Genomic DNA, 17,515 nt, shown 5'->3' with positions numbered 1-17,515 from the left:
TATTTGGACATGTTTTGCGCGACCAAGATAGAGGGGAGGGCGGAAGGCGCGCTCTCGGTTTTATGGAGCAGAGTTAATGCCAATTTGCTTTGCTTTGCTGCAGCCATGTAGAATCACCATTACCCTGCTATTCAATAATGTGAAAATTATAAATGAGTCGGGTGGCCCATCAAAGGCGGGGTTGTCTCCTTTGTATTTTTTTTTTGTCTCAGGTGAGCGTATTGGTGTGGGCTAATGGGCAGGTGCATGGACCACTGCTGTCATCATTGCGAAATAACCGTTTCACAAAGGGATTTTGCCAAAGACGTGGTCCTCAATGTGACTGTCATTGTTATCTTTGGTTTATGGAATAGAGAAATTAGGATTTGGGTCTTTTGTTCGAGTATAAGAGGATGGATGCAGCGCAGGGCGCCCGTGTGTTGACGACCGGTGTGTGATGTTGATAAAAATAAAAAAAAATAAAACACATCCCTCTGTGAATAAGGCATCAGCGACACAAACTAGGGTCCCGATCCACTTGACACATACCGAGCTCGGTCCTCTCGTTTCACATGATAACACTCGTAAAAAAACAGCAGCTTTTGCCCACCATTGTTCATGGAATGACAAATTATAAATTTTAGCCTTCAGGCAAGACATAATATTGTTTCCGATATATGATGGGTTTTCGTTGCCTTTGTCCATTTACAAAGCAGGGGGTGGGGCCGACTCAATTTGCCTAATGTATAGGAATGTACATGGGGATTACATTTGTTTTTGATATAGGCTACTGGGGCAAAATAACACCCTTGCCCAGTCATTACCTCTAGGTAATCAGATAACAGGCTGAATTGTCCATCACCTCAAATAGGCTACACTATTTTACAATCACTATTTCAATCAATGTGTTTTATACAGGCTATCCCTTGGCGCTACAGCCTACTAAATCAAATAGCAGCTGGTTATATTACCTCCCTGTGGCTGAGGTCAGGAGTTGAATGCACAAATCTGGTCCTAAATCAGTTCTTAGGGGGCAGTGTTATGTAGCAGCTAAAGCTGTGTCCTCAGGGCTGCTCCTTTACCCCGCCACCCCATCCATCCACCCTTCTGTTTCTAGACATTTAACCCTACACTCTTCGGGGGAAAAAGTGTTCCAAAAGCATTCTTAGGGTGTCCCCATAGGGGAACCCTTTTAGGTTCCAGGTAAAACCATTTTTGGTTCCAGGTAGAAATTGACTTATTTGGAACCAATTAACCAACAAGGGTTCTTCAAAGGGTTCTCTTATGGGGGACAGCCGAAGAACTCTTTTAGGTTCTAGATGGCACCTTTTTTTTTCTAAGAGTGTACAACATACATCAAGGCTTTCACTCCATCCCCCATCCATTCAATGCGTTGTTCAGATGTGGTTACGTTTGAATATGTTTTACATAGAGATTTACACTCAGTAGGCATAAATGCTGCATACTGTATGTCATAGGGCTTTCCATAGCCAACAAAAAGCCTACATTGACCTAACCATAATTACTAACACTAACAAAATCCGTGTTCGGGAGTAATGAACTATACATATAGATTTTGCAGCAGCTTGGTGGTAGTTGAACTAAATTCAGATCTTGACAGTGTTTTCAGTAGTTAATTACTGTTTTGCCATGTATATAGCAGTGTAGCTAACTACTGGAACTACACACTACTGTTTTTGCCTAATGGAAATAAGGGTGAAGTAGGCTATAGCATCCTTGCTTTTTCAGTATCACACCTGCCTAATTCTCACTTAAAAAGGGGTTTTGTGTGTAATAGGCCACATCACACATGATGTTAACATCTGACTCCACAGTGGTCTGTTTTTGCATCTTCTAGTCTATGACATTTCAGATTTAGATATTATAATTGATCAAAAAGTAGTTTGGAGGTAGTGAACTACAATTTCAACGTAACTTTAGTTAAGTCAACTATGTTTTTCTTAAAGGGTAGCTTTAGTGTCATTTAACTTCAGTTTGAAGTAGTTGGTAGCTTGGTAAATTGTATTTTCAGAGTAGCTTCCCCAACACTGTATAACATCTCCTTATGAAGTTCTCCTGTGGTGAATCATCTTACATGACACTTGCAGAACTAACGTTCTACAGGATATGTAGCTTATCTCTACAAAAATAATGTAACATGATATCCTATGGTTTGGTTAGGGGTATGGCTGTGGATGGCATTCACAGTGAGGGAAGGGGCTGTGTGGCTGGCAATCTTTTCACAATCTACAACTGGAGTATATTCTACAACTGTTGACATTCCACCATAATCCTCAGCATCTCTAAAATGGAAGAGATTTATAGGGACAAGGGCAAGCAGTTGAAGCTCTGCCATGTCATGTAAGAAGCTTGTGTCTTGTATGTTTCAAGTGCCTCGCCTCCATTGGGGATCCAACAACATCAGTTGCACAGTAACAGCTGTAGATTCAGGCAACCAGACAGCCTCGAGGTATCTAACCAAAGCGTTCTTGTAGACCTAACACCTCAGTTGAGGCATCCGTCACAATTTCTAATGTAATCTGATCAAAGATGTGACCTGACATCCCAGCCGCTTGCAATGGAGTCTATAAATCATATCTGCTGACATCTGTCACGCCCACCTTTCAGGCTGAAGACAAACTCAACCACACACATTGGCTGTGATTTCGAACACCCAATTGGCATCCCTCCCTGTGTTTCTGCCAAACCCCTTGGAGTTTCAGTTGGGCTTCATTGTACTCCAATATAGTAGAGGCTGTGAGAGAGATTTTAAATTATTTTAGGCTATATCCCTACTATCTGAACCTGTGGTGTCTCAGTACAGGGACTCCACTCTGACCCTTTTGTAAAATACAGGATAGTTAGTTATTCTCTCTCTCTCTCCTTTGGCATTTCCTATTCCCTCCTCTTCCACTCACTCTCTGCCACCATTTGCCGCTCGGTCAGTTCACCTCCGTCTCTCCCTTCCCCTCTTCTTCTCTTTCTCTCTATGATGTCACACTGACTTAGCCAGGCATACACCTCCTATTCTCCCTGTATCGCACAGGAAAGTAGGGAGGGGGCAGGGGTTAGTATGTTCTCTCTTATGTAACGCTTCGCTGCGTTGCCATCCACATCTTCAGATCACAACCGTGAGGGATTACATCATCATCACCACGGCGAAAGGGCGTAACAGTGGAGAGCTGATGGGTTCTGTATAATATATGAGTCGTAGAGCATTTTTCTCACTACCGTTCAAGCTTAACACAGGCAGAACACACGCAGCGCTATGCTCCCTTGTACTAGTCCCTCTACTGTACTGAACCTCTGTGTAAAGATTCTCAATGCAATGTATCCAACTGCAGGATAAGTGGATGCCATCAAATCAAATTATATTGGTCACATACACATGGTTAGCAGATGTTAATGCAAGTGTACGGAATGCCGTTGGAATGTAATGCTGTAGGTGGTGTGTGTGTGTGTGTGTGTGTGTGTGTGAAATTCCCTGGTTACATTGAGTGCTGTTACATGCACATAATAATGCAATTTCTGTGGAACGTCAGATTAATATAATTGTTTGATTGAAACGTTTACAGGCTTTGGAAGAAGAATGATTTCCCTAATAATCCTGTTTACATGGATACATCTGAAACTACCTGATGGGACTTCGATAAATGCAGAACATCGCCAGTCAAAATAAACGTTCTACCACAGCGACCATTTCTTTTTTTGGGAAGCCTATTTTTATTTGGACATATAAAGTTTGTATGTGAAAACTACACTGAACAAAAATATAAACGCAACATGTAAAGTGTTGGTCCCATGTTTCATGAATAAAAGAGGGGGGGGGGTTGATGCTGAGAAGAATTTCTGTCTGTAATAAAGCCTTTTTGTGGGGAAAAACTAATTCTGATTGGCTGGGCCTAGCTCTCCAGTGGGTGAGCCTGGCTCCCAAGTGGGTGGGCCTATGCCCACCCCTGGCTGCACACCTGCCCAGTCATGTGATATCCATAGTTGAGGGCCTAATTAATTTATTTCGCTGAACTGTTACTCAGTAAAATCTTTGAAATTGTTGAACGTTCCGATTTATATTTTTGTTCAGTATACTTTAAGACGCATACATTCAGTTGTCCCGAACTCACTTCACTCGAGTTAGAGAGAGAGGCTCGCTCGGCTGATTCTAGCACATGCACAGATCAAATACACAGCTGGAACGCAGATTTTTAAGTTGTTTACATATCCTAATAATTAGCAAAATTGCTCAGAAAAACCATCGCCGTATGTTTACTTCGATTTTGACCTTACCCCAATTAAGATAAGCAGAGGAAGGTGTTTGAATGACTATTGCCTAATCTGCCTACTGCCATAATCAGTTTAATATACAATTATCACTATGTATGTAAAAGTACTGATTGAGACACATTCAATGGTGATGACAGTGTTGAGAGTGGGTCTATGTGAAATATTGTGACCAATGTTGTCTCATTACGATTATCAATGGAGAACTTCTTAGGTGTCTTTGTTTTCTTGATGAGACTCTGCCTCTATCGGTGTGAGCGGGGCGCGATGTCACAGAGTCTCTAGGGTGGCGTTCTGCTATCTCCATGACAACATACTGTATTTAGCCAAGGAGGTGCTATAAGGGCATGTTAAAGACAAACACTCACCCACACAGTCATTCAGCTCACAGAAGGGTCCGGAAAGGTCCAGCTGAGGCCCTGTGTATATAAAGGTCCCTAACCCTTCAGGCCTGTTTGATGAACGTGGGGGAGGCGGAGGGGGGAGTGAGAAGGGGTGAGGGAGGTGTGAGCAGGCTTCCAAGTTCTTTGTGTGTTGGCTTGGTATCTCTCTCATGTCACGGTTGTCATCGGCAGGTCTCTCAGGAAAAAAAGGTGCTATCTAGAAGGGTTCTATCTGGAACCAAAAAGGGTTCTCCTATGAGTGATGATTTCATTTGGTAGGATTTTCATGCTGCTGGCTATATGTTTTCTCTCTCTCTCTCTCTCTCTCTCTCTCTCTCTCTCTCTCTTTCCCTTTCTATCTTTTTCTCTGTTAATTTATTCTACCCAGTTTCTTCTAATTTCTCTCTCTTTCGTCTCCTATTGCTCTTTCATTCAGCTTGCTACATCCCTCCGTCACCCCCACACTGTCATCTCTCTCTCATCTCCACTATCTTAATTAATCTCCAAGCCCTTCAGCCGTTTCTCTCTTGCTCTCTCTGACACACACACACGCTGTCAGCCTCCACCTGGGGAGTGTGTGTGTGTGTGTGTGTTCATGCATGCATAATATGTGTATTTTAGTGGGAGTGTATCCACATGCAGCTCCTTAGTCTGTGTGAATTAAATGATGTATGTTTTAGTCCTTTGTATGTGTCTGTGTGGATGTTAGTATGTTTATGCTATGTGTTCATTTTGTCTACAGTATGCTCTATGTGGGTATATGAATAGCACTGAGTGACAGGTTGGCGCAGCATGCATTGTTCTTATGCAATGCCAGTCTCCCTGGCCCTCTTCCATCGCCTACTGATGCCCAATCTGCTCGCTCTACTCACATCCCATAAACCTCAGTGTGCCCGATTTAACTCTCGTCATCGTTAACGATGACATCAATACATTCAGGATCATAAAGAGAGACTACAAAGATTTGGGAAATGGAGCGAAAGACAAAGAGGACTATGGTGTATTAATGGGAACATTGAATGGAAATCTATTCTATGGAAATGGGCTGCATGATACTATGTTTTATTCCCAAATTGTTAGTAAAACCATTCTCTTTAGACTCTGGTTCACTTGTATCTGTATAGTAGGGAGATAGGCAATAAATAGACCACAGAGGCGATGATCTGTGAGCTGCTCTGACAGCTGATGCTTAAAGTTGGTGAGGGAGATATGAGTCTCCAGCTTCAGTGATTTAAAACTTATTTAATTTAAATTTACATTTTTTACATTTTTGCAATTCGTTCCAGTCATTGGCAGCAGAGAACTGTAAGGAAAGGCGGCCAAAGGAACAATTGGCTTTGGGGGTGACCAGTGAAATATACCTGCTGTGAGCTGAGATAAGGCGGGGCTTTACCTAGCAAAGACTTAAAGATGGCCTGGAGCCAGTGGGTTTGGTGACGAATATGAAGCTCATTTGCTCATAAAACGGATGGCACTGTGATCGACTACATCCAGTTTGCTGAGTAGAGTGTTGGGGGCTATTTTGTAAATGACATCGCCGTAGTCAAGGATCGGTAGGATAGTCAGTTTTACGAGGGTATATTTGGCAGCATGAGTGAAGGAGGCTTTGTTTTGCGAAATAGGAAGCCGATTCTAGATTTAATTTTGGTTTGGAGATGCTTAATGTGAGTCTGGAAGGAGAGTTTACAGTCTAACCAGACACCTAGGTATTTGTAGTTGTCCTCATATTCTAGATTAGAACCATCCAGAGTAGTGATGCTAGTCGGGCGGGAGGGTGCGGGCATGCATTTAATTTGACTAGCATTTTAAAAGCAGTTGGAGGTTACGGAAGGAGTGTTGTATGGCATTGAAGCTCGTTTGGAGGTTTTTTAGCACAGTGAAAGAAGGCCCAGATGTATACAGAATGGTGTCGTCTGCGTAAAGGTGGATCAGAGAATCACCAGCAGCAAGAGCGACATTGATATATACAGAGAAAAGAGTCGGCCCAAGAATTGAACCCTGTGGCACCCCCATAGAGACTGCCAAAGGTCCGGACAACAGGCCCTCCGATTTGACACACTGAACTCTATCTGAGAAGTAGTTGGTGAACCAGGCAAGGCAGTTATTTGAGAAGCCAAGGCTATTGAGTCCGCCGATAAGTATGTGGTGATTGACAGAGTTGAAAGCCTTAGCCAGGTTGATGAAGATGGCTGCACAGTATTGTCTTTTATTGATGGCGTTATGATATCGTTTAGAACCTTGAGCGTGGCTGATGCTCACCCATGACCAGCTCGGTAACCAGATTGCATAGTGGAGAAGGTTCAGTGAGATTCGAAATGGTCGGTGATCTGTTTATTAACTTGCCTTTCAAAAGAGAGGTTGAATAGGCTAGTAATAGGGGTTGCAACAATTTTGCCGGATAATTTTAGAAAGAGAGGGTCCAGATTGTCTAGCCCAGCTGATTAGTAGGAATCCAGATTTTGTAGTTCTTTCAGAACATCAATTGTCTGGTTTTGGGCGAAGGAGAAGTGTGTGTGTGTGTGTGTGTGTGTGTGTGTGTGTGTGTGTGGGGGGGGGGGTGTTGGAGAAGTTGCTGCGGGGGTGCTGAGATGTTGGCCAGGGTAGGGGTAACCAGGTGGAAGCGTGGCCAGCCGTGGAAAGATGCTTATTGGAATTATCGATTATTGTAGATTTATTGGTGGTGACAGTGTTTCCTAGCCTCAGTGCAGTGGGCAGCTGGGAGGAGGTGCTCTTATTCTCCATGGACTTTACAGTGTTCCTAATTTTTGGGGAATTAGTGCTACAGGAAGCAAATTTATGTTTGAAAAAGCTAGCCTTAGCTTTCCTAACTGACTGTGTACATTGGTTCCTGACTTCTCTGAAAAGTTGCATGTCGCTGGGGCTATTCGATGCTAATGCAGAACGCCACAGGATGTTTTTGTGCTGGTCAAGGGCAGTCAAGTCTGGGGTGAAACAAGGGCTATATCTGTTCTTAGTTCTACATTTTTTGATTGGGGCATGCTTATTTAAGATGGAGAGGAAAGCACTTTTGAAGAGCAACCAGGCATCCTCTACTGGTGGGATGAGGTCAATATACTTCCAGGATACCCGGGCCAGGTTGATTAGAAAGGTCTGCTCACTGAAGTGTTTTAGGGAACGTTTGACAGTGATGAGGGGTGGTCGTTTGACCGCGGACCCATTACGCACGCAGGCAATGAGGCAGTGATCGCTGAGATCCTGGTTGAAGACAGCAGAGGTGTATTTAGAGGGCAAGTTGGTCAGGATGGTATCAAAGAGGGTGCCCGTGGTTACGGATTTAGGGTTGGACCTGGTAGGTTCCTTGATAATTTGTGTGAGATTGAGGGCATCTACAGTGCCTTGCGAAAGTATTCGGCCCCCTTGAACTTTGCGACCGATGTGCAAAACTGGCAGCAGAGAACTGTAAGAGAACTGTAAACTGAGAACTGTAAACTGATAGAGACATACCCCAAGCGACTTACAGCTGTAATCGCAACAAAAGGTGGCACTACAAAGTATTAACTGAAGGGGGCTGAATAATTTTGCACGCCCAATTTTTCAGTTTTTGATTTGTTAAAAAAGTTTGAAATATCCAATAAATGTTGTTCCACTTCATGATTGTGTCCCACTTATTGTTGATTCTTCACAAAAAATACAGTTTTATATCTTTATGTTTGAAGCCTGAAATGTGGCAAAAGGTCGCAAAGTTCAAGGGGCCGAATACTTTCGCAAGGCACTGTAGCTTAGATTGTAGAATGACGGGGTGTTAAGCATGTCCCAGTTTAGGTCACCTAACACTGAAGATAGATGGGGGGCGATCAATTCACATATGGTGTCCAGGGCACAACTGGGGGCTGAGGGGGGTCTATAACAAGCGGCAACGGTGAGATACTTGCTTCTGGAAAGGTGGATTTTTAAAAGTAGAAGCTCGAATTGTTTGGGCACAGCCTGCATAGTTCTGTCATACTATCCAGGTCTATCTCTGCAGTAGATTGCAACTCTGCCCCCTTTGGCAGTTCTATCATGTCAGAAAATGTTATAGTTAGGAATAGAAATTTCAGGACTTTTTGGTTGCCTTCCTAAGCCAGGATTCAGACATGGCGAGGACATCCGGGTTGGTGGAGTGTGCTAAAGCAGTGAATAAAATAAACTTAGGGAGGAAGCTTCTAATGTTAACATGCATGAAACCAATGCTTTTACGGTTGCAGAAGTCAACAAATGAGAGCGCCTGGGGAATGGGAGTGATGCTGGGTGCTGCAGGGCCTGGGTTAACCTCTACATCACCAGAGGAACAGAGGCGGAGTAGGATAAGAGTACGGCTAAAGGCTATAAGAACTGGCCGTCTAGCATGTTCAGAACAGAGAGTCAAAGGAGCAGGTTTCTGGGCGCGGGAGAATAGATTCAGGCATAATATACAGACAAGGGTATGGTAGGATGTGAGTACAATGGAGGCAAGAGGGTTTTGTCTCCAGAGACACAAGTTATACCAGGTGTGGTCACAGCATGTGTGTGTGTGTGTGGGTGGGTGGGTGGGTGGGGGAATATAAGGGCGAGCTAAGGCATATTGAGCAGGGCTGGAGGCTCTACAGTGAAATAAGACAAGAATTACTAGGCATATTGACATTAGGGAGAGGCATGTGTAACTTGGTGTTCTTGAGCACAGGGACGATGGTGGTTTGCTTGAAACATGTGGGTATAACAGACTGGGACAGGCAAAGTTGGTAATATCAGAGAAGACACTTGCTCCAATATGTCTGGCCCTGCGATATTGTGAATGTTAACCTGTTTAAAATACATACTCACATCAGCTACGGAGAGTGTGATCACACAGTTGTCCGGAACTGCTTGTGCTCTCATGCATGGTTCAGTGTTGCTTGTGTGTGTGTTTACGTGATTCCCCAGCTATCACATAACATTCTGAGAACCGTATGTTTCTTAGAGCTTGGTGAGAGCATGGTTGTCCTATGGTTATTTTGCATACAACCTTCCCATAATGTTCTGGGAATGGTGCAGGGTACCCAGCTAGCACATAATGTTCTGAGAACCATGTGTTTCTTAGGTGGGAATTTCAGTCTAACGTTTCCTGCAGGTTTCCTCAGGGTTCTATTTAAAATAACGTTCTCAAATTGTTCCAAAAACGCTAAGAAACAATGTTTTTAGTGGGACTTTTTGTACTTTAGCATAACATTTTCTGCAGGTTTCCTCATGGTTTTACTTAAAGCTATGTTCTCAGAACATTAGTAAAACGTTCCATAAAAACCGCAAGAAAATGCTAGTAACGTTCAAAGAATATTATTTAAAAAATATGAACATTCTATTCTCAGCCTCAACAAAACTCTCTCTATCCTCTGTCTTATTAAGTATTTTCAGGTGTGTTGGCCGCACCCACTAATTGGCCACATCTGATCTTAATGAGTGCATGTTTCCTTTGAAATGGGGTCTGTGTGAATAGACTAAAATGAACAGCTTTGAGTTAAAAACAAATAACATGGCATGCTAGCTCCATCCTGGTGGCGCAGTGGACTAATTCCATGGATAGAGAACAGAAGATCATAAGCTCAAATCTCACTGATGCCGTGCCACAATAAACAATAAATGTGTTTGCATGATTAATGCCTAAGCAAATTAATTAATACAACTTTCAGGTAACAATAGTAAAATGTTCTCAACCTCCCTGTAATGTAAAAATGTATGTTCCCAGAATAGACTGAATGTTCTCAGCTTTACCGGCCAGGAAATGTATGGCTTTGTTCCCAGAATCAATGGGAAACCAAAAATGTACATTCCCACAACTTCCAAGAAACTTAATGTGCAAGCTAGCTAAATTGTACATGATGTACACTGTAGGTCATGTATATGTTCCTGATTGAATAGAGCTTGTTCTCTGTGTGCATAAGTGTATGATGGGAGTCCCCTGCACAGCTGGCTAGGTTTATCCCAGATTTCCCATACCAGTACACTGGCTGATGGGGGTGGACAGGCAGGCAGGGACTCAGGCAGGGAGGCAGACAGCTAAAGAGCGAAGGCTACAGTAAGTCCACACGGTTAGGGATCACTGCTGGGGTGAAGGATTGATCAAATTATAGGAGTGTAGTAGACAAGTGCTGAGGAGGGATTTAAAAGCTGTACACTTCATTACACTTAATTATGCGTGAGCAGATACTGACCTTGTTGCCCAGTGTCCTTCATATTAATGCTGGACCAGGGTAAGGACTTGGCTATAGGATGTAGACCAGATTAGTAGGTTCAGAGGGAAAGGTTCTCTGGATATGTCAGAAGTTTGATGGAGGTCACTTTTCACGTCATCCTCTAACTGTACCGTCCTTTGATATCCGACAGAAATAGCCCGAAACATGCTGTCACGTGTCGTTAAAACCGTTGGATTTCACAATATTTATTTGGTCTATATTATTGTGACTGGCAGTTGTAGAATAAGGATATAACATACATGAGAAACACAGAGTAGCCTAAAATATCAGTACATGCTGAAAGTATTAGTATAATTTACCAAAATTCTAATCATCTCAAATCATGACATGTGTCGTGTACCTGTTTCCTATCCCAAGCCTGTTCACTTTTTAAACAGATGGGGTTTCTCTTTCATCAACGCCTCATTGAAGCGGCCATTTTTTCCCCCTGCTGTAGAGAGGAGATGTGTCTCTCTTGGTGATCCACAGAGCTCTGTTAGGAATCTTCCCACAATGCAATGCAAGCGGAAGCTGTCCTGAAATGAATACGGGGCTTCTAAACTAGAATAGTCCCTGAGGCAAGAGAACCTACTTTAGTAGACGCTAAAACTAGTCAATGTAGAGTTGAAAAATATGTTGTACATTTGCTGTGTCATTGTAACGTCTCATAATATTTAGTCATGTCATAATGTGACTCAAAATTTGGAGGAGGAAAAGCCTTCTGAAAAGTATCAAGTACAGTAGCTATTTGAAATAGATATGTCCTTTTGCAGGACTTTAGGTTTTTTACCCATCAACGTTTGAACGTTAAAGTGGCGTTTCCTCTGGCTGGGAATGGCCCATTTTCCCAATGGGATAAAACCAAAACCAATCACCTGGCTACTGAATAATGGATGTAGGTGTAGTCACACAGCCACAGTTCTCTCTGTCTGTTGTCGCTCTAAACGCGGTCACAACAGCTTTAGTGTACTCTCACAGCCGGTCCCATTACGCTCCCTCACCGTCCTTATCTGTTTGATGTTTGCAGATCTGAAGGGTCTGGATAGGTATAAGCATATATTGCTTCCATCTTACAGATCTGCATTGAAGTGCCAAAGGAAATGGGTAGAGAGTGAATTGGGACCGGCTGACAAGAGTGCTCAGACCACTTTTGGACCACGCACATTCTCCTCTACCTGTTCAGTCTCACTTTGCTTGAACCACAGTCAGACCAGGTTGAGGTTGAGAGTCATGTCCCCATCCCTGAACCCTCTACTCTGAACCCCGAGGGGAAGTTCACATCCTTTTGCTGTGTACGCGTGGGAAGGAAAGCGAGGATCCGCGGAGGGACGTAGTCAGCTAGCTTCAGGCCCTGCTCAACTGGGTCGTGGGTAACATGCTGCCATGGCAACCACTATTCACTGGCCCCCGGGCCAAAAAATGCTCTTTGCTTACTCTCTCTCTCTCGTTCTCACTTCATCTTACATGTTCTCTCTCTCTCCCATTTGCTTCCTCTCTCTCTATCTGTTTTTCTCTCTCCATCTTGCTTTCTCTCTCTCTGCCCCATTCGCTATCTCTCTGATTTTTTTTCTCTCTCTCTCACTCTCTCTCTCTCTGGCAGTTTGTCTCTCTCTCTCTGGCATCACAAAGCAGTGGGCTGAACTTCTTGACAGCAAAACCACTGTACTGAAAGAGGTTGGTGAGAGAGCCCTTGGAGGGCCTTGCTATTCTCTCGCTGCTGGCAGAAAAATAGGCAAACGAAAGACAGTTTCCTATTTTGCCACTATAATTCTCCAACTGAGCCTCATAGGGAGGGGGGGGGTATATGGCCAAGGGCTGTTCTTATGCACAACGCAACATGGAGTGCCTGGATACAGCCCTTAGCCGTGGTATATTGGCCATATATCACAAACCCCTGAGGTGTCTTATTACTATTATAAACTGGTTACCAACGTAATTACAGAAGTAAAAATAAATGTTTTGTTATACCTGGCAGTCAGCCAATCAGCATTCATGCCTCGAACCATCCAGTTTATAATTGTAAATATACCCATAGTATTTCATACTCTGTCATTCTGAATGGGTTTAAGGTTGGTTTTATTATAGTGTCAGATTCCACCCAAACAACATGGGAATCATTGAAGGTGGAGAACTAGACAGCCTTGTGTCTGGTATGAGGCCTCTGTCCTTAGATCTACTGGGCATATAGATATATAGCCTTGTGTCTGGTCTGAGGCCTCTGTCTATATTTCTACTTGGCATACAGACATATAGCCTTGTGTCTATATGTCCATATAGCTTTGTGCTAGCTCTACTGGGGCCCTGTAGTTCTCATATTTCACCCCAGAGAGAGCAGGGCAGAGTGAGAGAGATGGACTCGACCTCGCTCTGTCACCTAAATTCTCCTCTAATGAATAGCCCATCGATTTCCGTTCTGCTCCGCCGCGGCCGTCCGCTCATGCCTTTCTGTTTCCCATTAGTGCACTTTAACTGTGATGATAAACGCTCAGCTCAGCTGGCATCGCCACAAGCAGCCTAGCCCCGGATGAGGCCCCTCGTTTAAAGCAGGAAGTGGAGTAGTAGTGGAACATTCCATTTGACAAGGGGGCACAAGACTCAGGGGGGGCCCGACCTGTTTGTCCAATTTCGACAAACCCGCTTTGAGTTCTGGTCGTTTAGCCAGTTTCTCTGCTGAGATGGTAGGGTAGTTAGTGCCCCATTCACATCCATCCATGCCTTGCCTTGGTACTTCATTAACATTAATGGGATAGAGATCCATTATGCAACGCTTTCTCCGTCTTCGTACTATGCAACCAACTAACACCTCATCTTTGAGTTTCAGCTTCCCTCTCAGCAGCAGCTGCCTGCTAGGTTTAACCCCTTGTGTTTTCTGGATAAGCCAACCTTAGTGCTGTCTGGAAGTATTACATAGCATAGCATGCAGACAAGATTCTGTAGCACTCTTATCTCAATGCCTGTAACAAGCTGTTCATATCCAATTGACGTTGTAGTCCATAGTACTGTGAATCGTCAGTTGGAAGCAACACTAATGAGGGTGACTAAATCCTTTGCGGGATATTATGGGATTCCATTGATGTTGGCATGTGGATGTCATTAACAGTCAACTCTGTCACCCTTCACTATAGAAACGGTCACCCGTCACTATAGAGACAGTCACCCGTCACTATAGAGACGGTCACCCTTCACTATAGAAACGGTCACCCGTCACTATAGAAACGGTCACCCGTCACTATAGAAACGGTCACCCGTCACTTTAGAAACGGTCACCCGTCACTATAGAAACGGTCACCCGTCACTATAGAAACGGTCACCCGTCACTATAGAAACGGTCACCCGTCACTATAGAAATAGCCTATAGGCCCCTTCTTTTCAGTCAGGGTCTGTCCCGACATTCATTTCAGCCTCATAAATTTAATTTAAAAAATAAACTATGGGTACATCCTCCAAAATTGAAAATATAAAATCACAATTGATTTGTTTATTTGGAGGAATAATTGTAAAAGAAAGAGCCATAACACTCCTGAAGAAATGTGCCGGTCTGTAATTAGTGTGAGAGATGCCAATTGGAGCAGGTTGTCATGGAAACAGTGGCACATGTAAGGGAGTGCAAAATCTTCCCAGAGTAACTTCCCACGTTTGCAATGCGGAGCTATTTATAATGCGCAGTTACATAAGCCTGAACACTTGTCTTCAGTGCAATGTTTTTTTTTTCCTTCTCATCTTTGGTTCCTTCGTTCTCTCTTTTCCCCTCTAACAACACTGCTGTTGCCTCCTTCTCCGAGGTACCAGCAACCATTGCACTGCCAAACCTGCTCCACTGCCTCCCACAATGGTCCTTCATTACAACCCTGCCCGTAACTCTTTGTGAGCTTATCACTGTGCACTGCCAATGCGACGTCAGATTTAATGGTCTTGAAACAAAACAAAAAAGAATAGAAGTCATGGTTACACTGTAGAGTTTTGGTTTTGTAGCTGCCATAGGCAAAGCATTGTACCGTTGACTCACCATATGACACAGTATCATTTAATATAGCATAACCCTCATAACTCTCTCATCCTGCCTTTGTTGAACTAGTAGTGTCCATTAGATGGTATGACTGGGTGCTGTGCACAGAGGACTGGTCAGGGATCTAATCTAGCAATATGTGAAGTCAAAGGTTAATGATAGAATCTCGTGTTGCTACCACTGGTTAGCATTGGTTCTGTATACATTCTATGAACATCCAATAGGAGATCTTGGGGAGGATTTGACCTATCGGCAGTTCCACACATCTGGGTGGTATTCATTAGGGCACACCATAGGAAAACGCATTGCAACGGAAAACGAAAACAAGCTGAAAATGAAAACAAGTTCAGGTAGTCCCTCCCTGTTTGTCTGTTTTCTTCCGTTTGGTACCTAATGAACACAGCCCAGGTCTGTTTGCCTGTGGCCCAGAAACCACTGCTCTGACAATAAGTAGCAATCATTTATTTAGAATTAGACTGTGCATTATTTATGCCGTTGGTTAAAAGGGATTCATTTAGAATTAGACTGTGCATTATTCATGCCATTGGTCAAAGTGCTTTGTGTATGTTTCTCTATGAAGTCAAAGGAAAGGAATCTTTTGGGGGGAGTAGATTGGAAGATAGGAGCTTGTACTACGGAGCACATGTAATATTTAACACTCCTGGGTGCCAGAGCGTGTCAATTCTAACTGGTAAAGTTGCAATGATGAAGTGAAAATGGTTCCAATATGGTAAGATGAATGAAGAGAAGACATGTTGTGGCTCTTGGTTGGAGACAGTGACACTACTGTATCTGTCAACTTTACTGTAAATGTGACTTGGTTGTTTCTGTCAAGCATTGTTCACTCCACACAGGTTAGCAAGAATGCGTATTCTCAAGGCTTTTAGGCTACAGCATACAGTGAATCCCTTTCTCAGTCAAATATGACATGGGCTGCTAAATCGGATCACATTTAGCATTTATGAATTCACTAATTCATGATTAATTAAGCAGTGACGGTTGCTCTCCAGGACAAAAAACATACATAGTATAGTTCCAATGTATGCCTACTTTATAATGTAGCAAGTTAAAGGCTAATGTAGCTCAACAACAAAAAACATTGACCAACTGTGTAGCTAAGCAAGGTGCTCTCTGTCTCCCCCTGCAGGTTGCTTTGAATGCTGCATCAAGTGTCTGGGCGGCGTGCCCTATGCCTCGCTGGTGGCCACCATCCTCTGTTTCTCGGGCGTGGCTCTGTTCTGCGGGTGTGGTCACGTGGCGCTGACCGGCACACTGACCATGCTGGAGAATCACTTCTCTCAGATCACCACTGACCACGCCACCCTCACCATCGTGTAAGTTGTGTGTTGTGTGTGGGGGGGGGGGGTGGTAGAGTGTGTGTGTGTGGGAGAAAGGGAACTAATTTTCTCTGTTGTATCTCCTATATGTCTATATCTATATGTCAACCTTTACCGTTTGTTAAGGTATGTGTCTTTGAACAAGTCTTATCCCCAGTTATTCAATATGAATGTGCCTGTCTTCACATTGTTTACTGTATGGACTGTATCCGTCCGAGCAGGATCCAGACCATGCAGTACGTCATCTACGGCATCGCCTCCTTCTTCTTTGTTTATGGGATCATCCTGCTGGCTGAGGGCTTCTACACCACCAGCGCCGTCAAGAAGGAGCTGCAGAGCCAGTTCAAGACCACCGTGTGTGGCCGCTGCATCACAGCCACGGTGAGACATGAATACACACGTTGCACTCATGAATACATACACACACATGTACAGTCACGTGCATGCATACATGCGCACACACGTACAACCGCACACATGACGTTCATGACGTGCATGCGTTTACACACATACAGCTGTACACACACACCCTGGAGGGTAAAACTGGCACAGTTTGTACTCTCTAGCCTGATGAGTGTAATCGCTGCAGATGTTCAGTAACATCAGCCTTTAAGGCTGCTATGAGGACGGTTGTATCCTCCTGAGTATCGTCAAGCTAACGTCGGATGAAACTTTTTTATCTTCCCACCCTTCTAACCAGTATTGTGTCATGAATCAGGGAAATGTGGATGACGATATGGTGATGAAGATGATGACGAGCTTGGTTTAAATATCCTCTGTCATTAGGTCGTACTGATGGATACTTGACATAGTACAGTGTTATGTTAGGCATAGCAGTAGATTTCAATATCAAGGTTGATGATGATCAAGACAACGAGGAGGATGATGAGGATGATGATCAAATTGCATTGGTCACGTACACATTTTTAGCAGATGTTATTGCGGGTGTTGCGAAATGCTTATATGATGATGATGACGACAACGATGGGGATTACGACGAGGGTGATTAATGTCACTAGCTCCTCTCCCTCTTCATCAGTTTGTGTTCCTTACGTATATCCTGGGCCTGGCCTTCCTGGGGATCTTTGGCTTCTCAGCCATCCCAGTCTTCCTCTTCTACAACATGTGGACTACCTGTGCTGCCATGAAGTCCCCCATGGCCAACATCACCGATCCCGACTCCATCTGTGTGGACGTCAGGCAGTATGGTGAGTGTCACTCAGTAACACACACACTGGTCCGTGTAGTAACATTTCAACCTGGTTCAACCTGGCATCGTTATCTATGTCACGTTTATAACTATTACCATCACCCTGAAGCAGTGCGCCATCACCATCTGTCCACTTA

The 17,515-nt window shown here is 43.8% G+C and overlaps 1 protein-coding gene across 3 annotated transcripts in view; it reads left to right on the top strand.

The window, feature by feature from the left end:
• The window catches only part of LOC135542603 (neuronal membrane glycoprotein M6-b-like), a 32,009-nt gene that overhangs the window by 9,305 nt on the left and 5,189 nt on the right, over window positions 1-17,515 (top strand). For all 3 annotated transcript variants that reach the window (XM_064969704.1, XM_064969702.1, XM_064969703.1), the window contains exons 2-4: window positions 15,979-16,165; window positions 16,390-16,549; window positions 17,208-17,376. In XM_064969704.1, coding sequence (XP_064825776.1) covers window positions 15,979-16,165; window positions 16,390-16,549; window positions 17,208-17,376 — 516 coding nt within the window. The remainder of the gene's footprint in view (window positions 1-15,978; window positions 16,166-16,389; window positions 16,550-17,207; window positions 17,377-17,515) is intronic.

The sequence above is a fragment of the Oncorhynchus masou genome, chromosome 6, assembly GCF_036934945.1.
Source record: "Oncorhynchus masou masou isolate Uvic2021 chromosome 6, UVic_Omas_1.1, whole genome shotgun sequence".
Classification (NCBI taxonomy): Eukaryota; Metazoa; Chordata; class Actinopteri; order Salmoniformes; family Salmonidae; genus Oncorhynchus; species Oncorhynchus masou.
Note: the sequence above shows the minus strand (reverse complement) of the source record. Positions and strands in the feature narration are given on the sequence as shown.